This window comes from Alosa sapidissima, chromosome 23 (genome assembly GCF_018492685.1).
Source record: "Alosa sapidissima isolate fAloSap1 chromosome 23, fAloSap1.pri, whole genome shotgun sequence".
NCBI lineage: Eukaryota > Metazoa > Chordata > Actinopteri > Clupeiformes > Clupeidae > Alosa > Alosa sapidissima.
In genome coordinates this window covers 14,392,303-14,418,309 of record NC_055979.1, presented here as the reverse complement: position 1 = coordinate 14,418,309, position 26,007 = coordinate 14,392,303, and the positions used below count along the sequence as shown (strand labels likewise).

General features: G+C 42.4%; 3 protein-coding genes across 4 annotated transcripts in view; 1 reads left to right on the top strand and 2 right to left on the bottom strand.

The window, feature by feature from the left end:
• Nucleotides 1-6,959: 6,959 nt before the first annotated feature.
• On the bottom strand, nucleotides 6,960-9,309 carry mettl21a (methyltransferase 21A, HSPA lysine). Its single transcript, XM_042081430.1, has 3 exons — nucleotides 8,929-9,309; nucleotides 8,732-8,843; nucleotides 6,960-8,482 (listed from the first exon to the last, which is right to left on the bottom strand). Exons 1-3 carry the CDS (start codon nucleotides 9,076-9,078, stop codon nucleotides 8,085-8,087), a joined length of 660 nt encoding a protein of 219 aa, XP_041937364.1. The 5' UTR covers nucleotides 9,079-9,309; the 3' UTR covers nucleotides 6,960-8,084.
• Nucleotides 9,310-9,842: 533 nt separating this feature from the next.
• On the bottom strand, nucleotides 9,843-10,922 carry LOC121698668 (gamma-crystallin S). The gene is made up of 2 exons (XM_042080968.1): nucleotides 10,556-10,922; nucleotides 9,843-10,115 (listed from the first exon to the last, which is right to left on the bottom strand). The coding sequence occupies exons 1-2, from the start codon at nucleotides 10,850-10,852 to the stop codon at nucleotides 9,843-9,845; spliced, it is 570 nt and encodes a 189-aa protein (XP_041936902.1). The 5' UTR covers nucleotides 10,853-10,922.
• Nucleotides 10,923-15,273: 4,351 nt separating this feature from the next.
• The window catches only part of LOC121698963 (DNA-binding protein SATB2-like), a 22,248-nt gene continuing 11,514 nt past the window's right edge, over nucleotides 15,274-26,007 (top strand). For both annotated transcript variants that reach the window (XM_042081511.1, XM_042081510.1), the window contains exons 1-6: nucleotides 15,274-15,722; nucleotides 20,086-20,286; nucleotides 21,163-21,357; nucleotides 24,670-24,796; nucleotides 25,167-25,290; nucleotides 25,709-25,811. In XM_042081511.1, the coding sequence (XP_041937445.1) occupies nucleotides 20,130-20,286; nucleotides 21,163-21,357; nucleotides 24,670-24,796; nucleotides 25,167-25,290; nucleotides 25,709-25,811 (706 nt within the window). In that variant the 5' untranslated portion in view covers nucleotides 15,274-15,722; nucleotides 20,086-20,129. The remainder of the gene's footprint in view (nucleotides 15,723-20,085; nucleotides 20,287-21,162; nucleotides 21,358-24,669; nucleotides 24,797-25,166; nucleotides 25,291-25,708; nucleotides 25,812-26,007) is intronic.

Genomic DNA, 26,007 nt, shown 5'->3' with positions numbered 1-26,007 from the left:
GAGGGATTTAGCCTTTTGCTGTGGTGGACATTTCCAGTCTCTGACAATTTAAACAATAACTCACTCAAGTAACCAAGCAACTGAATGGCCCGTATTTTCGGAACTTATTAAACCAGAAATCATTTGGATTGTAAATCTGTTTCATTCAAGGCTGTAATTCATGGCAATTTTAGAGAGAAACATAAATCTGCCCATCCAGTATTGCTGTGGATGTAATGGGTTTAAATTTATTTTGAAGTCTTCAAGACATGTAGCAAGACTCACTAAAGGGCTTTTAGTGAAATGATGCAAGGGAAGTTCCCAGAAATGTAGTAAATGTCCATATCATAACAAGAGTATTGGGGATGAAATGATACGCACTAACTTTACAAGCAGCAAAATCAAACCTAACAATAATATGTCTTATAATCAAACAGGACCCACTTTATATCAGTGAGATAAGGTAATACGTGATAGTCTTGGCCATTAGTTTAAGATCACCCTTAATGTACTTTTTACTTCTGAATGCAGTGAGAAATGTTGCAACTGACTTAATGAGATTGCATGGGCCTATTGTAGTCACTTTCTAATTGACAAATCATGCATAATTCATGATTCATTACACTGCAAACTGTGACTTTTCACCAAGAAGAATTTGTTGAATTCACCACTGGTGAGAAATTGCAGTGTAGTTTATATAGATTTTTGCATACCAGGATTGTGCAAAATTCCAGAATTGAATTGAAACTGGCTCTTAAATTCCAATTAAAATGTTTGAATTTCACTTGCATCTCAATTGAGGTATCAAACAGGAAGCAGAATTGCAATTCGAATTTTGCACAACCCTGTTGCATACTGGGTCTATAAGGATTTGATGATAAGTTACCTACTGACCCTTAGTTAAAAAAAGTAAGGCCTTTTAGAAGAGCAATTTCTTTTAGAAAAGCAAACTAAGAGGCTTTTGAGATCAAAATTGTGGGTTGGACGTGTACAGTAGGTTATAAATGCCAGTCATCATTACTTGTGTCAGAAACATGAAAGAAATGAAAATACATGTACACTCATACTATATTTATATGTATCTTATTAAACTGTCCATAAGAATAGCTATCATAATCTTCTGTCCAGGAGAAGAACAGTACATGATGTTCCAATCCAAACAGATGTGATAGGCTAAAGTTGCATTAGTCGTTCTCAGTTTCTCTTTCCAGATATTGTTTTTTCAGCCACAAGTTTACATTGTGGTTTAGATTGTGGTCATCAATACATGGCAGCATTAATTTCAGCAGAGGCATTGTAGTGAATTATTGGCACCGTGAGTACTTCTCCCCTGTGTATTGCATATTGAATGTTATCTATTACACCACTATGAACCGCAGTGAGTTTCAGAAACTCATCCATTCCAAAGAGTATTTCTCTTCATCACACAGAGAAGTCAGGTGGTGAATTGGATTTTAATTCGTTTAATTAAAATTGCTTTAATTTGGTACGGTAGCTTAGTCCTCTGAAGCATGAGTGACTAATCAGATGGTGACACACAGCAACTGGCAAAGCAGCTGAAACATAGCCAACACAGAAAAACAATCGTTGCCTCCATTTCCATGTTCATGACGGCTTCACGTTTGGCTGTTTCACTGGTAGGCTACTGTTTTAGGGAAATGCTGAATAGCCCTTCATATGTGGTGGACGAGTGCCATTACCGCTAAGTGCTATGAAACAGGCTAATTACTAGAGTGTAAAAGAGTACCATGACACTGGTACTTAACCCACTGTGTTTAACCCTAATTTTTCATCAGACCTTGACTCATTTTTTATCATAGTAGGTTCTGAACTTACCATCACAGTTTGCAGATGACTGTGTGTCACTGCACTTTGTAGTATCATTTGTATCATTTGTTTTCAAATTAGGACTGTGCTGTTCACACTTCTGAAGATTCACAACTGAGAAGAGGGCTCTCAATGTGCTTGTAGGAAACCCCTCCATAAAACTGAAATACCAAGATAGGTATGCTAGTGATTTGAAACTGATGGATTATTTTAAAATGTCCCTTCTAATTAATTGTTGCCAGGCCCATCTGTTGTGCATGTAGACCTGCTTTTCAGAGGCAGGTGGCCAGTGAGTAACCTTCCTGCAATTATACAGAGCTTTGGGCGTAATTCAACACTGCTACTGAAATTCAATGCAGTGCTAGCCTTCTACTGTATCGTCTTACTACACAAGAGAGAATGGGCTTCACATAATGAATGCATGATTAGTTACCTCTGATATCTTGTTTTTTTTCACTCTCCTCCTCCTTGTTGTCTGTTGTTTTGATGAGAGCGTTGTTTATGGTATACATCCTCACCTCTGTTGGTATTTTTTTTGCTATTTCTGCCAGGCCCTGATTTGTCTGTCACCCCACTGATGTGGGCTGGCACTGCGAAACACTCACCCCTAAATTGCCAATTTCTGTGAGAGCCCATCGCTCGGGTGATGGTGGGGCGGTAGAAGAAGGGGGGCCTTCTATAAATACAACTAGACTGATTGCTCTCCAGGAATAAACAGAGGCACACAAAAACATCTTACAGCCTTTCAATAAACGGACAAATGAGGTATGAAAGCCGATAAAGAATGGAGCGGCTGTGTTCCGACACTCCCTTCATCACCCACAATGCCTTGCAAACAGGTGCTGCCACCGCTCAATTCAGGCAGGGACAGTATATTATTCATGGCTCAATGCATGGAGATGTACATGTGTGAATGGACGTGTAGATGGATGCAGGGACGGAGGAATGGATGAATGAATGTATGGATAAATGTATGGATATTTAAAGATGGATGAAGAGCTTGGAAGAGGTGAAGAGGTGTGGCAGAATGAATGGATGAAATAATTGATGGATGGATGAATAGATGGAAGAACACATTGCAAATGAGTGGGTGGATGAATGCTTGGAATTGACAGATTGATGGATGGACTGGTTGAATGGATAGAAAGCTTTAACTTGAATCTGCCTGAATACCAATGTTGTAGTGGAGGTAAGTACTCCATAATCTGTAAAATGAATCACATCTCAGGGGAAAGTCGGTAAGTAGGAGGCCCAGGTGCCTTTGAGGGGAGAAGGGAAAAAAACCCTGGGGTATTGGTGCTTTTCATGCAGAAGTAATGCTGAAATGATGTACCTGTCGTGTATTAGAGAAGGTCCAAAGGAATGTGCTAGAAAGACAGGAAGGTGGGGATGAGAAATTGCTTATTCTTCCTCTTCATCACACGCTCACAGTCTAGTGAGCACAACACAAAACCCACTCAAGTTAATGGGAAATAATGAGCCAGGGGATTAATGCAGATGAATAATCAATCTCTGCAGCATTTCAGATACACAAGGCCCTCACTCAAAGCCGTCATTGTTGATTTGCAGAAGCTAATTGTCACACACAAGGGTCAATCTCTTCCTCTCTCGCTCTCGCTCTCTCCTATTTTTTAGTTTATTTGCTGGCACACGGTTTCTGGAATGACAATACAGAGAGGCCAGAGTGGCATGGTATTTGTGAATAATTAATCGAGAAAAGTACAAGTGGATAGTGATACCTCTCTTGGCAGGAAGCTTGTGATAATGAGGTGTCATTAGTGTGTTATACAAGTAGGCCATGTTAAATAAAGTTCACATTGGCTTGCTTCCTGATGCAACTTGTGACTTGTTGAACTGATTGCATGAGGTAGGTTACTCTCCACTTTCAACAGGAAATGCCCAGGGCATCTATTACAGTATATGAGTTTATACTTACTGACCAATTTAAACCCTCAGCCAGGGGGCTGTAATATGAATCTGTCATTGTTTATTTCATGTTTAATGCTTTTAATCAGACTTTCCCTTTGACTCATTATTCAGCATAATAATTTAGATAATAAAACAAAAATAGCATGGACAAAAATGATGATACTTTCCCGATGTGTAAATTGCTATGTGTTGCGCAACCTTTAGAAGTTATCACTGCCTGCAAGCATTTTCTATTGCTTATTGCTATTGCTATTGGTTATGGGCATTCCAACAGAATAATGACCCAGGCAACAAATAATGAATGGCAACAAATAATGAATGGCAACGGAAAAAACAATGGACCATTCTTTAGTGGCCTATGACAGTTCTGACCGTGTGACAGTTCTGCCAACAGGTAGTTTGGGCCACTTTTCCTGAGCAAATGTCTCCGGCTGTCGCAGGTTTTAGGGGGGGCCTTCTGCAGACTGCATGCTTCAAGCTTGTTCTATAGATGTTCAGGACTATTTAGATAAGGAGTCATAGGCCATTTCAGAATGGTCCATTTTACCATTCCTCAGTCTTTTGGGTCATTATCCTGTTGGAAGGCCCATAACCTGCACCTGAGACAGAGCTCTCACACACTGGGCAGTATGTTTTGCCCCAAGATGCTTTGTAGTCTTGAGATTTCATTGTTCCCTGCACATATTCAAGGCCCAGCGCAAGACGCAGCAAAGCAGTCCCAAAACATATCCAAGCCTCCTCCATGTTTAACAGTAGATATGGTGTTTTTCTTTTTGAACACTTCATCTTTTCATCCGTGAATATAGGCTTGATGTGATGTGCCAAAGGCTCCAGTTTCATCTCATCAGTCAAAATGATATTTCTCATAGAAGGATTGTAACTTCACAATATGCATTTTCACTAGGTCTGGCTTTTTACTGTTTTTCTTTCAAAGGTTTAGTCCTACAAGGTGCACACTCTTCTCAAAAAAGTGACTGATAGTGTGATCAGACCTTGACCTTGAACTTGGGATTTTTTACTGGCTCTTTGTCTTTCAATTTTCCTCTTGCAGCCACATATAAGGAGGTTGATGACCCATTCTTAATAATATTTGCAACTGCACTCACAGGAACATCAAGCTATTTGAAGATGGTCTGACAGTCTTTACCTTTAACATTTTTGTTCATAATGATCTATCTAATCTCAACAGACAACCCTCTCCTTTGAATTCACTCATGCTCATGCTGCATGCTCAGTGTGGTACACACAATGATACAACACTGCAGAATGACTACTTTTCTCCGAGGCTCAATGATGGACGGATACAAGATTACATGCATCTGTGATACTATTGAAGGGGAAAAGGTTAAAATCCAATAATTTGTCATAATTTTTAGGCGTACCAACAAATTTGTCCAGACCACTTTAGAGTATTTTTGTGACATAAACAATAAGTGAGCTGTTTTCAAACTTTCTTTTTTCTATTACATAGCAAAGGAATGCAGCTATACATGATAAATTTGAGAGAATGATAGAATTTTAATTTGATCACTTTTTAGGAAAGAATAAAAATGTTTCATTGATCTGTAATACCAACAAATTTTGCCACAACTTTAAATAGTTTGACTTGACTGACAGCAGCTATTGTGTAATGTCAACAAATAAAACATACAGCACTCTAATGTCACACTGATCTGATAGTGGTTGCTGTGCACTTGAACTCACCAGTGCAGAAGGACAGTTCTGAAACTGGCTTCTGGTCAGACAATCAGCTGGCTGACGCAGTGAGAGTCACAGGCCTTCCAACCCACTCTAAAGTCATGACATTGTCACATCTGGAGGAGGGAACAGTAATACTATTATCCGGGACTGGCTTCACATCAGAGGTCGTCATATGTATGTCATATTAGGAGAATGTGCAAAGTAATAACACAGTGAACATTGAATCCTTATGAACAGCTCTTCCTCCACACCAGCAAAAATGGCATTAGAAAAACTGTTTTTTGGTGTAACGAGTAGATTCACACAACACATTCATTAAGTGTTATTAAGTATTAATAGCCTATATGCCATTTCACTACATGCTTTACAAAGTATATCTATGTACTGCATGTGACAAGTAAAATCCTTGTATCCTTGTATCTTGTAGATAGTCATGTAACTATTATTTATATAGCGCATTTATCTATGCACAGAGTGCAACCCAATGGCTGCATACAATGGTTTAAGTCCTTACAACTTGAAGCATCACAGTGCATAATAAAGCTTCCTTTACCGATTGATAATCACACTAAGGATATCTTTGCCTTATGTCCAATGCTGTCTTTACCAAACATCACATCATGACAAGCTTTCATAATACATCATAACACATTATGAGTGCAGTCATGTCTATTTCTAAATAGTTATTTAGACTTGTCATGAGGCATTATTCAAATCTTTGAATGTGTTAATGCTTTATGGACATTGGGGTTTATGTAAAATATAGCCATTTTCTTGCCTGAGTAAACAATTCATGTAGATCTATGGCTAAGGCAAAATAGAAACACCTCAAAAAGAAAACAACAATGCAAAGAGAGCATTAAGATTTTTTTTTTTTTTTAAACTTGCATTAATTCATTGGGCCTTGTGAAACAAAGTCATTCTAGTTCTAAAAAACATTTGTATTCTTGGTATCACATTTCACTCTTACCTGCCATGTCTGCTCTTCAATCAAAGACACAAAAATTATAGCCTAGCGGTATCTGTTTCCAAGTGTATGTGTGTGTGTGTGTGTAGAGAAGTTGAAGATAGGGGTTGAGGGTCTGTTAAGTCCCTCCCCTCAGCACTTGGTCCTTGTGAGCCGAGGTTAGCAGACAGGCCTCGGCTTCACTCAGTGCCACACTGATTGCAATTACACACCCAGGCAATTATGCCCGGCGACACACAGACAGAACACCTACGTGAACAAACTGACAAAGACAGGCAGGCAGACAGGCCCCGACAACACACCCTGACAACTGGACAAAGCAGGCAGCGGGGGGGGGGGGCAGGGCCCTCAGGGGGAAAGCAGTACCACCAGGGAGCTTAGCCACTTCAGGAGGGGGCATGGATGCTTCCTGGAGCTGATGAGAAGGCTCTCTCTCGCTCAGTTGATGGAGGAAAATGAGACACCTAGAAAAACCTTCCAACTTCAGATCTTCACAGGCACACACACACACACAAAGACTTCAGATCACTCAATGAAACAACTCATACAATAAGAGTATCATCATGAAATGATTATTTTAATTCCTCTCGTCAGCGCTACATTGTCAGTCATAATGAACTCCAGCCAGGGACAAATCACAGAGCACTCAGGGAGCAGGTGCCTCACTCCCATCAATTCAAATGAGGCCTCACTCCACCGCCGACTAACCCTTACCTGACCTGTGTTGACAGTCAGTCTGAACGGTCCAAAAACAAAATGGCAGCCCTCAAACACTGACATGGCTCCTTTCACCTGAATTTGGGAGTGGCAGTTTTTGTCAGTTCTCAGTGTCACTGAAATGTTGAGAAGGTAGGGTTCTTTTCAGAGAGTATTACGTATTTTGGGAGGAGAAACAAATGTGGAGTGAAATGCTGTGCCCTACAGAGGGTGTTATTGTTGTTGTGCGAAGAGACTGGTATTCAGTGCTTGGGCCTCAGCATCTCTGGCTGGCACTGAGTGAGAAATGCTTTGGGGAAAGGGGGGTGGGCACCTCAAAAACCTGTGTCGTTGCTGCCATCCACTGGACATATTGTGGCATAGCAGAGGTGTTCCTCAATGTCCACTCAAGACAGAGGGACGGAAAGGGATAGGCAGGCAGAGATGAAATGGAGACATTTTCACAACATGGCAGACTGGTTAACGCTGGTGTGGTGTCTTCAGTTTCATCAAGATCACTTGACTGGATCATCTTCTGCACAATATGAACAAACTGTGAACTGTGAACCGAAATGGATGGACAGCTAAACTAAAAGAACAAAATGAAATGATGAACCCCAGTAGCAGAATGCCCACAGAATGCCATCAAAGCTGGCATCACCACTTGGACAAAAAGGCAACAAAGGTGGTAAACTTGTAGTGCACTTGTATAACTACCTTAGATTAAAATAATAATAGAAATTTAAAAAATCGTAAGCTGTCTGCCATTAATCATTTTTAGTATGCCCCTTCATGTGTCTGCCTTGGTCAAAGAAAGTCCATAAGACCACCAACAGAGTAGTTAAATTAGCAGTCATTTCTTATGTAAAAGCAGTAAACATAAACCAACTGATGTCCATAGAGTAAAAAGTCAGTCTCTATCAGATTCAGTACAGCACTGTTGATCTCTTGGGTCTCTGCTGTCTATGAACCAGACACCCAGGCTTCATAGATCTCTCTTGTCAGCAGTCCTAGTGGCCTTGTAGATGTGGATGTCCCTCTGCGCGTCATAGTGGACCTCCTTCACGGTGAACTTCCTCTTCAGCAGGCCGAGGAACCTCTCGTCGCGCTCGTACCGCAGGCGGCAGGAGAGCAGCACAACCGTACGTTCCGAGCTCAGGTGTTCCAGTGTCCGCAGCAGGGCCGGGAATGTCTCCTCCAGGTACACAATGTCGGCCCCGAAAACGAGGTCATAGGCGCCAGCCTCATAGTGCTCGAGGCCCTCCCCCCAGGTCAGATCAGACACCTTCACTGCCCCTTGCAGGGACGGAGGAATGTTGTCATGCACGTTGGCAGCCAGAAACTCGAGCGCAGGTACCCTGTCAGTAATGGTGACATTGGCCCCTATGTAACAGAGAAAACAAAACTATTAGAAGAAAGAAATATATTTTTTAAATTATTGGACCTGGATACGTGCTTTCTTATCCATTGTAACTGCAATATACAACAGCATGCATGTTTGCAAAAGAGTCGTAGAATAATGTATGAATTCTGTTAGCTTTGGAAATAGCTGATAAGACCTACTAGTAGAGAGCTACTATCTAAGTTAATTTGCATGGTGTGTGCACTGCATGCGTGCAGTTTGTTCCTTACCCAGAAGAGTAGCCACTATGCCTACCAGGCCTGTGCCAGCTCCTAACTCAATTGCAGTCTTTCCCTTCAATTCAACGTGTCCCAGCTCCATAAACATGCACAGAACTACAGCCTGAAACAGAGTAACATGGTTCATCAGGTAATGTTCACGAATGAATGACAGCAACACGAAAATGTCTGTGAATGTATTGACTCACGGCATCCCAGACGACCGCGGCGACACCCAAACGGTTCCAGTCTTGTGTCAGACGCACGCTGTGGTTGGCAAAGTGGAACTCGGCGGAGGACTCGCGTAGTTTTGCCAGTGCAGGTACAGCACTGCTTTCATCGTAAGGTACTAAAGCCATCCTGAGCTAATAACCTAGTAATAATAACCTAAACTCAGCTTCTCTATTCTCTAAGTTAACGTCTATGTACACGGTGGTAATATTATTACTGTTACTTCAGTGACATTCGAGCCGATCAATACACAGAACATATATTAAACCTGCAGTAAATCATTCACTGTGTGTAACGTAGCCTACTACTAAATGTGGTCGACTATCACCATAGACGCGTCCAAAAGCCAAACACGAACATTGATCTATTTAATTTCCTTCGGACAAAAATACAGACAGTACCTCAATGACTTGGCGCCATCTAGCGTTTAGGAGTTTCTTGGACAGGACAAGCAAAACCAGAGGTTCAGATTGCTTTGGAAAACTGAGCAGATGAGTGGGTATGGATGTGGGTGCAGCAGGAGAGGAGTGGAGTGGAGAGAGCAGCCAAACAAATTTGAAATTGATTTGAAATGGTTTCAGCACTATTTTTCAAAGATGACTAGCTATGATGTTTTTGGGCTACGCTGGATAAAATCAAGCTCTGTTGTTATCTTGTCTGGATCAAAACAGCTCTAACAAAGGATATCCCATCAATCTAGATTATAGCCTGACATTGACAGGAAGAAACACACACACACACACAGTGAGGACAAGAACTCTTGCAACTGTCCTCTCAGCTTTATTTCAGCTGGGGCCTCGACGGCCTCCGAGGTAACGGCGGTATCTGGGGAGGGGGGGGGGTTCGGTCGAAAGGAAGGTGCGGGGTGGACAGAACATTGGGGTGGGGCTGTTTACTCGGTGAGGCGCCGGAAGGACTGGATGGTGGGGCACACAGCACCCCAGTCCATGGGCTTGCGGTACTCGCCCCTCTCCACCAGGTACTGGCGCCCGCGGTAGTTGGGGTGCTCGTAGAAGACCCACACGCCCTCCAGGACCTTGCAGGAGTGGACCTCATGTGTGCGGAACCGCTCTGGTACAGAGGGACAGTCGTCAGTGGCCTCGTACACCTGCCCGGCAAAATCGCCCTTGTCATAGAACTGGATCTTATACTGGGAGCCACTGGCCTGTTAGATACAGGAGCGGTTGATAGAGGGTTGATAGAGGGTTGATAGAGGGTTGATAGAGGGTTGAAAGAGGGTTGATAGAGGGTTGATAGAGGGTTGAAAGAGTGATAAAGTAGGGTGGTGGGGAGAGGAAGACATGGGATGAAAATGTAAGTACAAAGGAGAGAAAACTGGGCAAATGAACTCTAATGAACTGATAACCCAAATTGAGTAATAACCTCTTATTATCATGTAGTTTAGTAGCTACAGGTACATTTGAGGTGTAACATATTCAACATGCATTATATCTGGGAACAGAGAATGAGGGAAAAGGAAAGAAAGAAAGAAAGAAAGAAAGAAAGACAGAAAGAAAGTCACACTTATATGTAGCCTATATTTTAAAGCGAAAAAGGACATGACATGATCTGTGTGCTAAGCTGTGTTTATGTGTCTGGTCTTACAATGTGGACCATCTTGCAGGAGCTGAGGCGGTCACCGAGTCCCATCCAGCGCTGGTAGTCGGGGTACTCGCCGTGGGTCAGCACGTACTGGGAGCCCTGGTAGTTGGGCCGCTCATACACCACCCAGGCCCCGCTCTCCACCCGGATGGAGTTGCAGCGGCTCAGGTAGGTGTGGAAGTCCGAGCAGTCGCTGTCGCACTCATAGCGACGGCCCTGGAAATTCTTGTCCTCATAGAAAATAATCTGGGGAAGACAGAGTAGGGTGAATGGTCGTCTGGTCAGTGATTTCATTGACATTCTATTAAAAAAAGACTATAACCTTATTTTTTATCTTTCAAGGAAACAAATGAAACTGTAACATATTGGTCACGGAAACTTCTCGATGTGACACTTACGACTAAAGCTCTTTCTTTAACACCTCTCTGTGATTGTACTACCTAAACCCATGCAAATAAAGTTTCAGAATGCTCTTGTGTGTACCGTAAAAACTTGATTAAAAGCCTAGACCTAATAAGACACAGATTACTACAGTAGCCTGGTGTAGCTACAGGTTAGGACAAATAAAGGCAGGTCTCTATTAAAAGCCTGGTCTAGTTTTATGAACGTTTTTTGATTTTTTGAAAAAAAATAACCAGATAGACCACTCTAGCTAGTTCTATGCTACTTGGATCGCACACTCAAAAGTTAGAATAGACAGCACTGCTTAAAATACACAGTACACACTGATAAAAAGCAGGCGGTGTTAGCCAGAGTCCCTAAATGTTTAAACTTCTGTCATTATGGACATGCTATATACATCGAAAGTAGGCCACAGTCAGATTAAATCAGATTTACCAGCATGGTAAAGAGAGGTGGAAAGAAAGTGCTGACTCCCTACCTTTGGTGCCCATAAAGTTTGGATATGTGTCCATTCCTCGATTACTGATACAGTAATCAATTTGAACTTTTTACGGTAGCTCCACAACTATTACCTGCCTTACAAGTGAGGCCCTTGGTCTTACCTTGCCCATTTTGGACGTTCTGATCCGCTGCGGGTGTGTGTACGTGTGTGAGTGTGTGTGTTTGTGTGTGTGTGTGAGTGCCTTAAGAGTGAGATCTGAGGCGCTGCCCTGGACGTACACACTGTGATGTTTTTATACCGGCCAGGTTTTTATAAACCCGACGTGACAACTGCTTTGTCATGAGAACGAGACCCAAAAATTGACTCAGTGGTTCAGATGCTATTCAGGTTTTCCAGAAAAGAGCGCCTGGATTATGCTGTATAAAGGCAGGCTGGTGTGGACTGCAGCCATTGACCTGGTCATCTGTGTAGCTATTGCTGAAACACACACTTATGCACGCACATGCGCACATACAGTATACACACACACATACATAACACACTTTTTTAAAGCATAAGTAAGCATACACTTTTTTAGCATATATGTCAGCACTTGCCTGCTTAAGAGACAGAAAGAACTTGCAGGGGAAAAGACATACACTCATAAGGCACACTCTATATTTCCTTACCCACACACACACACACACACACACACACACACACACACACACACACACACACACACACACACAAACACACACACACACACACACACACACACACACACACACACACACACACATAAACACATACACTCTCCCTCACACACACACACATACACACACACACACACACACACACACACACACAGGCAGGCAAGACCTCTGCCAAATTTTGGGTGCACAGATGAGCTAGATTATTGCGCTCCAGTGCATTGGGTGAGTGGGCAACCCCCACGCCCCAACCTCCTCTTCTCCCAAAGCGTCCTGTGTAGTCTGGGATCTGACTCAGCTCTCTCGAGGCACACTGTTGCATGCAAAGGACCGCTAGCTGGCACCCACACAGGAACCGAACAGGCATTGTTACAATATCACTCGGAAGAGGCTCCAGCAGTTCTTGTATCCACTGCAACTGGAACAAGTGGACTGGCAATATCCAAGTAAAGCTATAAATCTGCAACTGAGATTATGTCTGCCATCTCAACATCGGCAGCATTGTCTCGCAGTAGCCAAGTACATTGCACTCTATGGCCTATACTGAAAGACAATAATATTTACACACAGGCTGTCTTATTGACTTCTCAATGACGAAATGAGGTGCACTTAAAGCATTTTCAATTTCTCTCTGGTCATGTACTACATTTATCTTCAAGCTTAAAACTTCTCCCTTAGAGCCTGCAATTCCACTGCTGGCCACATCATGGCAGCAGATACTCTCAGTCAACAGTCAACTGGGAGAACTGGGTCATCTAAAAGTGAACACTTTCCTCCCAGGCTTTCACTTCACTGGCTGGATAAAAGTACTTGACCAAGGAAGGAAAACCACGAGTCTTAAAAAAAACAGAGGTTGTGTAGTTCACCAGTGGGAGGCCTTGTCACAAACTCAGACTCGGACATCATGAACTCAGACCCAACAGTGTGTTGATGTTGTTGCATCTATTATGAAGAAAATATGCTGACCATAGGCCCTATCTGTTTTCCACAAGACAGATGAAGATTGAGGTTCACATACAAATACTAATGGTTGGCTATTCAGGTGTAGGAATAGGCCTATAACAAGCAGTGTTTTTTTTTTTTTCAAAATGTCTCGTGAATGTTCTATGTAAAGCAGTAAAGTTTTGCTTTCACACACAAAAGTTTTAAGCTTATACAAGATGGTTTCATGTGGGCACAACTTAAGGACGTTTTTTATTTATTTATTTTCGTTATCATTTTTTGCACATGTTCCTTAAGGGGTTGTGTACAAGAGTCCTAAACAAGGCTTTTTCAAGGCAAATCCTGTTATGGCTTCAGAAAGTTGCCGGACATGTCCAATGAAGCTTCTATCAGATTAATGTTTTTTAAAACACCATGGAAATAGTGGACAAAACCACACACTTCCTCTTAGTTTACCAGTTCTATCAAGACCTCGTGAAATAATTCATAATGTGTAATACATATGACTAGTTAAGAGCGTAGGAGTGTGGGTTTTTTGGAACGCAGCTGGGCCCAAATAGAAGCCGACCAAAGAATGAACAGACTCGGGTGTGTCCGGATCGTGGCCGGGCCGGATCCGCTCCGCACTCCACCGCGACTGGGAAGGTTGCGCTTGTGTGAGTTCCTCTCGCAGGCCCCCCCACCGGAGCTGAGCTGAGGTTGAGTTAATAGTCCTGTGGTTAGCTGTCAAAAGCACTCAGGCTGAGGCAGGGCATGCAAGGCCATCCATCACAACTTCATCTGCTCCGTGTGTGTGTGTGTATGTGTGTATGTGTGTGTGTGTGTGTGTGTGTGTGTGTGAGAGAGAGAGAGAGAGAGAGAGAGAGAGACAGAGAGACAGAGAGAGAAAGAAATATAAGAAGATATGCACAGGAGCGCACGGCCTCACCAATTTACTAATTCATACGTGCGCGCAAACACATGCTCTCTCTCTCTCTGTATCTATGTATGTGGCATTTTGCATACCCGCTAATGTGCGTATATGCGCGAAAAAGAGTTTCCCTTAAGCGCAAAATTGTTCACATGCTCAATGATCACGTTGCCACATAGACTCAGTAAAAGACTGCATCATTATCTTCTTTGTCACCATAACCTCTCTACGATATGCTCTCGAGCTCATTTTAGTGGCAATTGCTGGGTGAGTCCTTATGAAAATGAATATTAGAAATTTTGGAGAATGTTCAATATAGGCTACTTTTCGAAGAAAGGTAGGCCTAGATAGATAGATAGATACTTTATTGATCCCCAAGGGGAAATTCAAGGCGCTCATACGACAATAAATGTTTGGGTTATGCTTAGCATAATTCATGTATTGAACGATAGATTAATATCGCCCATGATACAACTAGCTCCTTTGTGTGTATGTGTGTGTGTGTTTCATTATTTATTTTCACTCAGAAATTATTTTTAGTCTCATCCTCCAAGTAGACTGGCCGTTTGAATAGTGAGACTAGAATAAAATACCAACATAACTGTTCATTATCCCTCCCCTTGATGGCATAGATCGATATAGCCACTGATATTAAAGTAAAGGTTCTCCTCATCAACCCTATTAAAATAAAGAATACATACAAACGTTTTAATAAATTATATCACATGTTGTTGTCAGTGCAATTTTCCAACTCTCTTTTGTTTTAATTTAATTTTGTTTCTATTTTATTTAAAAAAAATATTTTTTGAGGTAGGCCTACAGTTAAGATGGGCAATGTAAATTAACTAAGCGAGTTGGATCATGGGTTAAGGGTATTCTTAAAAACCAACTGCAGTGCCTAAACAGACCGCATGGTAGTGATCTTTTCGCATAGAAAATGTTTGACAGTGAATTCTTTACTGCTGTAGTGTCAGGTAAAGTAGCAGGCTATTTATTTCGCCTTGACTTTGACAGATGAGATAAGATGTTTGTTTTGTTCATGAAATCGCAGAAATCGTGCGGAATTCCCCAAATGTCAGTCTTTAAAATCTTTTTTTTTTTTAAACTTAGTGGGTGGGTAGGCTATATGCCGCCGATTTCACCCTGGTTTTGAAATGCTTGCATTTATAGGAAGAGGATGTTTTCTTCTGATTGATATTAGACTATGTTGATTGTTCACGCACGCATGTATGTTTGAATGACGAGCTGAAATACGTGGATCCAGCATCTGTGCCCTCCCTCGCACCCACGCTGCCCCCTCCCATCGCTCCCTCTCTCCGTCCCGTTTCCCATGCCTAAGGTATCGTCGCTTCCGTCTTCAAGAGGCAACGAAAAGTAATTTACTGTGATCAGACACTTCACCTCCACCACAGAGTGCACAGGGGAAAGGTGTCATTTGGGATTACTCCACAGTCTGTCAACACAAGACACCGTTGACTTTTGATTCACCGAGACGAGTGAAGGAAAGGGGCCCCAAGTAAAGGAATATTTGTCGTTTGGCGTCAAAGAAATTTAAGATCGACAAAACGAAGTTATTCAAGGCACTATATTCTGCAGCTTTAGCTTACGTTATTTCACAACATTACATGATTTTAAAACAATTAATATTCGTCTAACTAATCGTGTCAGGTTACGTCGTAGGCTCAGCGCAAAGGACTCGTGGCTCCGCTGGAAGTTCAAACCTGGATTCGATACTCATCACCAATGGACAGAAACAGCTGAGAAAGCGACACTACTTGGATCGTGAGTGAGATCTATACTGTGAATTGTTTTTATTTATTTTTTATGTCGTAGTCTTTTTATACGCCGTAGTCTTGCATGTAAAGGCTTTGACATTGTCAGCTATTCAAATTATCCAAAATATGATATGCTATCCAAAATATAGCCTATCCGAAATATTTGAGTGCTTTGGCTATACTTCAGTCAAGATAAATCAATGAGCTTTTGTTATTAGCCTAATAATATCACTTGACCTCTGTTTGATTTTCTTTCACATTTTCAGTTAACTCTCATTAATCTCCAATATAGTGCCTGCATACAAATTAAGATGTAAAAAAAGTCGTGTAGCCTACCCTTCATCATTATTTTGTGAATCTTTTGGAAGACTGAGCTAATAGATTCTCATATTTGCCAGTTGCCTGGTCAACTTTAAGGCAATGCAAAGTAAGCTAAAGTTGTGTCATTGTATCCACTCTTTTTAAATGCGTTTGCCTTTTACTAACCAATAGGGTATTATTTTATTTTACATCGTGGTGTATTAATTCATGTCGTTTGAATGCTGGACTTTTTTTGAAAACGTTGCTGGTCACAGAATTTTGAAAAAGTTGCTGGTTGATCAGGCATCAAAAACTTTTTGATCATTTGTTGCATTCTTTGCTTTTTATTGTACCTACCCTAGCCTGGTTGTCCTTATAGAATATTAATTAGAATGTTGTGAGGGATCAAATAGGTTGTAACCCTTATCTTAAAACATCAAAGGCTACACATCCTTTCAATTTAATAACTTAGATAATGATACAAGTTTATATAATTGCAACAATTTCCTTAACATTTGGACTGAATATTGGTTTAGACAACTATCACTTTTATTCTTAATGCCTTCAGTTAAAACAATTATCCTACCCCTTGAAATGGAACATTTTGAATCTGAACAGATTATTATTCTCTCATTTGATGAAAATATATATTTGTTTTAATTTCCCTTCCTATCCCTTTTCTTTCCTATGTCATCTGATTCTGAATCAGAAATACACACAGCTTATTTTGACTAGCTTTTGAATATTTTGTTTGTTAAGCATCCTTTAGTGTTGACTATCCTCTCAGGGCAGAATCAATACTTACATTGTCTTATAAGTTTGATAAGAAATCTGAGCAAACACATAGGCTACGTACCAGGCACATTTGTAACATATGTATATCTAATGTCACCATTACACCTAACACAGAGGTCTCACAAACCTGTACAACGATTCAGGAGAATGGACATGTAGTTTTGCTAAGCTCTGTATGAGTACTGGAAATGTAAAGCTTCACAGTGTCGGGTTTTATGTAATCATTTTTTTTTTTTTTGTAACTCCTTACCAGTTACACCGCATGTGAAGTTGATGATGTGGTGTATTAGTGAAAAAAAGCCAGTTAAAAGAACAGAAAAGTTGTGCAAAGAGGAATGGCCCTTGCAAAAAGGAATTGTCGCTTAACATAGTTTAAGTATATATTTAGTGAAACACACTCAGCACACAGTAATCCCGGCGCAGGCAGCTGTTTGCAACAACAGCGGCGCTCGGGGAGCAGTGAGGGGTTAGGTGCCTTGCTCAAGGGCACTTCAGTCGTTCCCACTGGTCGGGGCTCGAACCGGCAACCCTCCGGTTACAGGTACGGAGTGGTAACCAGTGGGCCACGGCTGCCCACTAGCTTGTCAGGGCTCATACACCGTAATATCCACCAATACATGTAAATCTGAAATGCAGACTCAAGTGAATAACAAAGCTTATTCAAACAGACAATGAAACTATAAACACTCACCGTGAAGACAACCTATAGCCATGAGAAAAACATGCGGCATTCTCTTAACACTGAGATGGGGTAGCACTCTATAAGTCACTTGGACAAATAGAAATGACTTGTAGTTAGGTATAAAACATATTGGAATATGAAAGTTCATTTTTTATATAGCTCTTGTCATAGGAGGAGCTCACATGCCTTTTTGGAGAGTTGGGACTAAATACACGGTTGCAGTTTCTTCTAAAATCCACTAAGTATTTCACATTTCTGTTCACATGTGCCATGTCTTTTGTAGTCCTAAATATTTTCTGTATTGTCACTTGCCTTTATAACAGTTTTGCAGTTCATATAATTTTTCCAGTCTTGGTGAAAGGCACTAAACTGGGGTCTATGTATCTTATTCCCTCACTGTCATCTACCTATCTATTCATCTATCTATCTATCTATCTATCTATCTATCTATCTATCTATATCTGTCTGTCTGTCTGTCTATCTATGTCTGTCTATCTATCTGTCTACCCCCTCCCTCTCCCTCTTTTTCCCTCTCTCTCTCTGTGTCTCTGTCTCTCTCTCTCCTCTCTCCTGTACACCTCAGTTAGGTGTGTTTCTGCTGTGTGCTGTTGGCATTAGCCCAGTGCTGCACTGCTGCGGCTAACAGTAGTAATGTAAAGCGGTGTGAGGCATGAACACTGCACTGCACAACCCCAGTCTGGTTTGGCTCAGCCATGTGTGTGTGTGTGTGTGTGTGTGTGTGTGTGTGTGCGTGCGCGTGCGTCTGTGTGTGTGTGTATGCATGCGCATGTGTGCATTTATATCTGTGTGCATGCACGTATTTGTGCGTGCGTGTGTGTATGTGTGTCTGTGCAGCGACTGTGCTGTTATTTATTGCATTTGGCCTCCATGTGTGTCAGTGTGTGAGTCTGCTCCCCAGAGTCAGTGTGTGGTCTGTGCTATCGGCCCGTTGCATGCCAGAACTCTGTGTGTTTGTGTGTGTGTGTGTGTGTGTGTTTGTGTGTATGTGTGTATTTATGTGCATGCTTGTGTCATCATCTTCATTATCTTCATGAAAATCACTCTCTATTATTGTCAGCGTTGCACCCACACCCATGAAAAGGTGCAGCTTATTATATCCCCATATTCGTAAACTTATGTCTGAGGACCTATGTTTGCAGAGACATTAGGCTAAATATGTTATCTAGATCAGTTAAAGGGCAGTTTGATTATAAGCACAATCTGTCAAAGATTCCTCTATTTTTTTTAATGAAGAAACGCTAAAAAAATGGAGAGAAGACCTACCAATAATTCTAAACATTTATTCAATCCTGAATATACTGCCTACTGTGTCCAGCATATTCAGTGCGTTGGTCTCTACTCACTTTTGTTAGATGAACTATCTGTTATGACTCACTATTACCCAGAGTTTTCATATTCACGTATGTGTGGTCACCAAGCATGTATGTTCTTTCTAAGCTTACATACAATTTGAGTTTGAGTTATTTTAATATCCTTTTAGCCCTTTCCTAGTGTTTCATTGCCATTTCAAACTCCACTCAAATACCATGTGGCAATGTTCATTAGATGCCATACTTGATTGAAAGAAGATGAAATGGAGAAATAGCATGTCTAGTCTGGACTACTGAGATTTATTAGGTTTAATTACGCTTGCACACAAGCTAGGCGCTCTAATGTTAGGAATTAGGTCTGTTTTCAGCTTTTCAGCTTACTGCAAATGATGAATGCAGAAATAAGCTTCTTCAGGAATGCCAATCGCGCCAATTTCGCTGTAGTTCTCTCTCTCTCACACACATTCAATGTTTTTAAGTGTGTGTGTGTGTGTGTATTGGCACAATCTGTATACATTTGTGGTGTGTGTATGTGTGTAGTTGTTGGACTGTATGTTTGTACGAGTGCATGACGTGTGTGTGTGTGTGTGTGTGTTTATGTTGTGTGTGTATGTTCTGTGTGTGCTATATAACTGGACTGTATAAATTTGAATGTCTTATTGCCTTGCCATTTCATACTGTTTGTCTTGGACTCTTTTTTTAAAGGCATCTATTAATTTTGCATGTGCTTTTTATTGAAATGGTTGCTGCCAGCCAAACCCACTTTTAATGAACCAAACACAATAAATGGCCTGAAGCCAGTCTGTTCATCATCCGCTTAGTTCTGAAAATGTTCATGTCAACTGTAGCCCACCAAACAGGCATCAGGTCTCTGAGGCGGCGCAGCATGATAAACAGTATTTGTTAAAGTGTATTATGAAGCACCTGTGAAGCTAATTTTTATTTATTGACTTTTGTTTGGTCTTCATTTGTGTGTGTGTGTGTGTGTGTGTGTGTGTGTGTGTGTGCCAGAATTCACCACTTTCTCTGTGTTTTTTAATGTTCATTGTGAGACTACACAGTGCTGTATAGAGCATTGTATTGCAGTAAGCCTGCGTTCGAGAAAGCCACTCATTCACAACATAGTACATAATGAACGACTACTATATATGGTGCTTATTCACTGTATAGTGCATTATAATGACTGACTGGATGTCGCCCTGATGCAGACTCTTGCAAGATGTTGACTCTCTTTCTCTTCATCCACTCTCATCTATCGGCAGGCTTTTACCCATTGGTGAGAGCCCCCTCTGCTGGCCGGAGGCTGATGGAGCACGGCTCAGAGAGTCCAGGCCAGAGGGAGACCCCTGGGAGTCCAGACGCTTGGCGACCATCGTCAGGGAAGGCCACGCGCCTGGAGCTGAACGGCAGCCCTGCCCGGCCACAAAGCCACTTTAACGGCACCTTACACCGACCTTTAGGAGGTACACACACACACACACACACACACACTAAAACACACACATACACATTACACCATTTATTAAGAGGTACACACACTTCTTAAAATACATGAAATCATGAAATCAGGCACACTTCTGCACACACAAACATACATGCACACACAGACTCAAACAGGCATACAGACCCCCAGACACACAAACACACACACATGAATTCAAATAAACCTCCACAGACTGGAGTGATATCGAAGTGTGAATGGATAAGCCTGTGAGTGATGGAGAGAGTAAAGAAAAGAGGAGTTATTGTGTGTGTGTGTGTGGGGTGTGTGTTTGTGTGCGTGCACGTGCATGTGTGTGTGTGTGTGTGTGTGTGTGTGTGTGCACGTGCGTGCATGCGTGCTTGTGTGTGTGTGTGTGTTAAAGGGGGCTCCCTTACTCAACTCCAGCTGTGTACCCTGGCTCTGGTGATAATGAGGCACAGTGTGTTTGAACTGAGGAAATGCAACGAGACTCTTTAAACACATGCACTCACTCATACACACACACACACACACACACATGCACACACACACACACACACACACACACACACACACACACACACACACACACACACACACAAACAGGCACACAGACCCCCCAGACACACACACATATACAATCACTTCCTCGTGTTCATATATACATATGTAGTAAAATGCACATGTATGCAAACTCAGTATAAAGTGCATAATGCTCATATGGAGAGCCCATATCTAATGCTCTTGACCTTTCCTTCTACTTCTCTCTCTCTCTCTCTCCCTCTTTCTCCCTTGTTATCTCTTTCTCTCTTTGTTCTCTCTCTCTTTCTCTCGTTCTCTCTCTCTCTCTGTTTCTCTTGTTCTCTCCCCACCTCAGGCCTGATGATCCCAGTCTACTGTGTTGTGGAGCGGGTGGGAGCGGGAGCAGGAGGTGGAGGAGGAGGTCCGGGGGAGGTGGGAGAGGAGCATGCTGAGTTTGTGTTGGTGCGTCGTGACCTCCTCTTCTCCCAGCTAGTAGAGACGGCTCTGCTGGCCCTGGGGTACTCGCTTCATGCAGCCGTGCAAGCACAGGGTGAGTGTGTACAGTATGCGTGTTTGTGTGTGTGTGTGTGTGTGTGTGTGTGTGTGTGTGTGTGTGTGTGTAGGCCTATGTTTATATGTGTGTTGGAGGTGTCTGCGGGGAAACTGTTTGTGTGTGTGGGGAGGTCATGGTCTATGCCAGTAGAGTCACAGGTATCTGTGTTATAACTGGATTGCTCCTGCCTCATGTACTAATTAGGGATTTAATGCTTAGTTAGTTAACACTTAATCCTTACAGTCACGTCTACGGTAACTAATGTGTAATAACATGTATTTGAGTGTTATAATGATGAGTAACCGTTGTTGTGCTTATAATAGGAGTTAAAGTGTTTTTTTCCATTGACAACTTGTGTTTAGTTCAGTGGGCTCCTGCTTTCGTTGTGTTCTCATGATGAAACATACCAGTGACTTTTAATTTGCTTACTTACATGTGCGTAGATATAGTGTTCAATGTTATTTACAGTGCAGAGACTGAATGTCTGAAGGTCTACCAAGAAGGATTAGCGTTTTTTGAGAGAAAAGCAAAACAAAATGTAACCATTGGTGCTTCCAACATGCCTTTTGAGTTCAGCCTAATTTTTTGTCTAATTTGAGAGGACAAGTATGTTGTGGGCACATTGAAGTGTAACACAAATAACAGTGGGAGGTCTGTCCTTTTGGCACGCCCAGAAACAAGGGAATATAAATTAGGCCCTTTTTTGTTTCGGCCGCACCGAAAAACGCCTCTCATCACAAACAACCAAACAAAAGGGATCAGAGGAGGGCCACGGAGCCAGAGTGTAAATATAGTGGCCGGCGAGGCCCGAGTAGCAAGTCCAGAAAGCCCAGCAGGAGCAGGGAGCGCAAACGTAAGCACACACACGACACGAGCGTGGACACAAGGTCAAGGCTCCCAAGCCAAGGGAATCAGGACAGACCCCAAACGCCACCAAAGGAGGTGGGGAACGACAGCCCCCACCCCACCCTACCCCACCCCACCCCACCCCTCTCCCCCCTCAAAACAATTCCTTTGGTGTCCCGTAAAACATAGGTTTAAACCGTTCAGGCCCACACCCCCGCACACACACACACACACACACACACACACACACACACACACACACACACACACACACACACACACACACACACACACACTCACTCACACACCCTGGTGATCCTGTCCCTCAACCCCTCCCTCCCACCATGAAATGAATACTCTGTCTTTATTCGGTGTTTGTTTAAATAAGAGCTTAGGTTGAAATGAATAATTTTTGGTTTCCCTCATTCTTCTGTTTTGGTTTGTGTGTGCGTTTGTGTTTGTGTGTGTGTGTGTGTGTGTGTGTGTGTGTGTGTGTGTGTTTGTGTGTGTGTGTCTGTGTGTGTGTGCGTGCGCGCATTTGTGTATGTGTGTGTGTGTGTGTGTGTGCGTGCGCGCATTTGTGTATGTGTGTGTGTGTGTGTGCGCGCATTTTTGTATGTGTGTGCATTTCTGTGTGTGTTTATGTGTGTGTGTTTTCTCCTCCTCTTTCTCACCGCTGTGTGGTTTCTAACCAAAATTACACAGGGTGGCAGCAGGCTATTTTTTCTCTGATTGGATTGTCCTCTATGGCTTTTGTCCCGGTTCATTCGTGTCTGTGAAGTGAAGTCCTCTCCCTCGCCAACACAACGTTCCCTCTTTAATTAGCCGCGGCAGAAATTAAACGCCCCGATATTGTTTATTTTCCTCGATCGTGATTATAAACAGTATCAGGCTTTTATTAGAATAGAAGGAGAGTCTGATATATATTTAGATTGGGAGCACTTGGGATGAATGGGTTGATCTTTGTGTGTGTGTGTGTGTGTGTGTGTGTGTGTGTGTGTGTGTGTGTGTGTTTGTGTTTCCTCATGCTGTGTAACGGGAGTTGTTACAGAACAAGTTTGCTAGTTTGCAGTCAGGGTGATCTCAAAGGGATGGTTAGGAGGGGGATTGGTTTGAAGGCTGGAGAAAACTATTTTTTGTCAGTGTGTTGTGTCAGTGGGGGTAATCTGTGTGTGTGTGTGTGTGTGTGTGTGTATGTGTGTGTGTGAAGTGGTCGAGTTCATAAACAGATGCTCTCTCTCTCTTTCTTGTACACACTTTGAATTTAGGACTGTGTGCTACACAGACACACCCTCGTGAGCACTAGAATACAACTCACGAACATATACAAACACACAAAAACACATACACACATAAAGACACACACACACACAAACACACACACACACACACACACAGACATACACACACACACACACAAACTCACACACGCACACATACATACAATACATACATACAAACAGACAAGCACATACTCAGGTTTGCCGTCTATTGGCTTGCCCTCTCTGCATTTGATTTCATACATCGTAATGTGATTAGCAATGTTTAGCTTAACAGTTCCAGCCCATGGCCTCAAACCAGGCCTGGGGAATGTATCCACATGTATCCAAAACACAGGCTCTGCATGGGAAAAATGGACAGATGGATGGATGGAGGGCAAAGCAGCAGAGAGAAGAGCAGAGACGAAGGGAGAGAGAAGAAGAAGAAGAAGAAGAAGAAGAAGAAGAAGAAGAAGAAGAGGCCGACAAAGCTCGAGTAGATTTTCTGTCGGGGCGCTCTGGCAGGGTAGTGGTCAGGGCTCCGGGATCAGGCGGTCAGCTTAAGCCAGTGGATGGTGGAAATAGACAGCTCTCAGTAGCCCAAGGCTGTGACCAGATGCATGGGACAATGCAAGAGCTGGGAGAAAATGACAGGTTTCGGATGGTAGTGGCTAGAAGAACATGCCTATAATACACACATGTTATATGTTGGGTCGTGGAAAAGGCTTTTTTTTTGGTCTGGAAAAATGAATGCCTACCATTTGCCTTGGAGGAATGCAGACACAAAGATAAACAAATATGTCTTGGTTTTGGGTTTGTGGGGGAAGTCTGGATGTTTTCTACTGACAGGTAGAACTGGTTGAAACAATGCTTTACTAGTTATATTCCATTTGATGGTGAACACACACCTTTTTCACTCATTCTTCATTTAACGTTTGTTGTTTGTTTGTAAACATTTATTATGTAAGGATTTGTTGAACCTTTTGTTAACCTTTTCAGCATTCTGACTGAATGTCCAGGTTCAACTTATCTGTGATATTTACAAATACTGGAGCCAGAGGAAAAGGGATATGTAGGAAGTCAGGAAGTGGAGTTTTTTAAGTGGGAGTGTGGATGTTGTTTTATACCCTTATCCCCCACACTAATGCCACAGAACTCTGGCAGCACAATGATGGTGTCATCATGTCTTCCAAACCTTTTACAGGCATCATTAAAGTGGGACGCTGGAGGCCGATGCCCATCCAGCTGCTAACGGACGCTCCTGAGGCCACAGTGGCCGACATGCTGCTGGACGTTTATCACATGGTCACCCTACGCATCCAGCTGCAAAGGTGAGGGGCCGACACACTCTGTGTACGTGTGTGTGTCCTCCATTTGCGCTCCCAGCTTTCTATCTCTCTCTCTCTTTATCTCTCTGTCTCTCTCTATCTATCTCTCAGCGCAGAATCCTTTTTTGTAGCTATCCACAGGAAAAGACGTTAACTTTGTCAAGCTATTGGTTGGGGACTTCCCACAGCGGCCAAACCTCTCATTGTCTCTTTATTTTGCAGACACTTCCCTCAAAGTGATCTGCAAAACCAATACTCAACCAAATTGAAACAGCATAATTATAGAAACTATTTAACACCAACGCTGTATCACTACAGACAACTCTCAAGTCCTCTGTGTGAGATAACGTCAGTGTCATGGTCTCTGTTCCAGCTATGCCAAGCTAGAGGACCTGCCTTGGGAACAGTGGACCCACTCCACAGTGCGGTTCGCCCTAAAGGAGCTACTCAAGGAGATGAACCAGAACTCCCTGGCCAAAGAGTGTCCACTGACTCAGGTGAGGAACTTAAAGGTGACAACAGGTTCTTAATGTTCTGATTGGATGATTGCAACAAGTTGTCCATTGATTATGAAAGATCTCCGGATACAAATTTGTTGCCCAGTATCAATGGCAAAATAATAACTTCACTTAGCAATATTGCCCTGCAAGGTTGTTTTTTACAGTGATAAGGATGAGAATTGTTGTCTCATTAACACCCTGATACTCACTCTCAGAAATGAGGAGGCTTACTCAATGCATGTTTTTAGCCACTAGTCCTCCCACCCTTTCTGTTTTAAACATTATTATATCATTGTCTGCCCTCTTTCCCTCCCTTCCTCTTTCACACTGTCTTCCTCCTTCTGTTCTCCTCCTCTTTTTCTCTCTCTCTCTGTCTCTGTTTCTCTTTCCCTTTTTCCTTTTCCTCCTATCCCAGAACATGATCTCCTCCATTGTTAACAGCTCCTACTATGCCAACGTCTCGTCCTCCAAGTGCCAAGAGTTTGGGCGCTGGTACAGGAAATACAAGAAGATCAAAGGTGGGTTCAATTCTTGGCATCCACCGTTGTGCCCTTGAGCAAGGCACTTCACCCCGACTTGCTCTGGGGACAATGGCCCTTGTAATATAATTGACACATGTAAGTCGCTTTGGATAAAAGTGTCTGCTAAATGAATAAATTTAATGTAAATGTATCTTACAAAACCTCAACACTTGGTGTTGCCACCCAGCCATGA

What these genes read in the sequence shown, in the direction of transcription:
- mettl21a (XM_042081430.1), bottom strand. Translation starts at nt 9,078, where the DNA reads ATGGCTTTAGTACCTTACGATGAAAGCAGTGCTGTACCTGCACTGGCA. An exon ending in CCGCGGTCGTCTGGGATGCC is followed by an intron (nt 8,844 to 8,928) that starts GTGAGTCAATAC and finishes ACTCTGTTTCAG; the next exon opens with GCTGTAGTTCTGTGCATGTT. An exon ending in CATAGTGGCTACTCTTCTGG is followed by an intron (nt 8,483 to 8,731) that starts GTAAGGAACAAA and finishes TCTGTTACATAG; the next exon opens with GGGCCAATGTCACCATTACT.
- LOC121698668 (XM_042080968.1), bottom strand. Translation starts at nt 10,852, where the DNA reads ATGTCAATGAAATCACTGACCAGACGACCATTCACCCTACTCTGTCTT. An exon ending in CCTGCAAGATGGTCCACATT is followed by an intron (nt 10,116 to 10,555) that starts GTAAGACCAGAC and finishes TGTATCTAACAG; the next exon opens with GCCAGTGGCTCCCAGTATAA.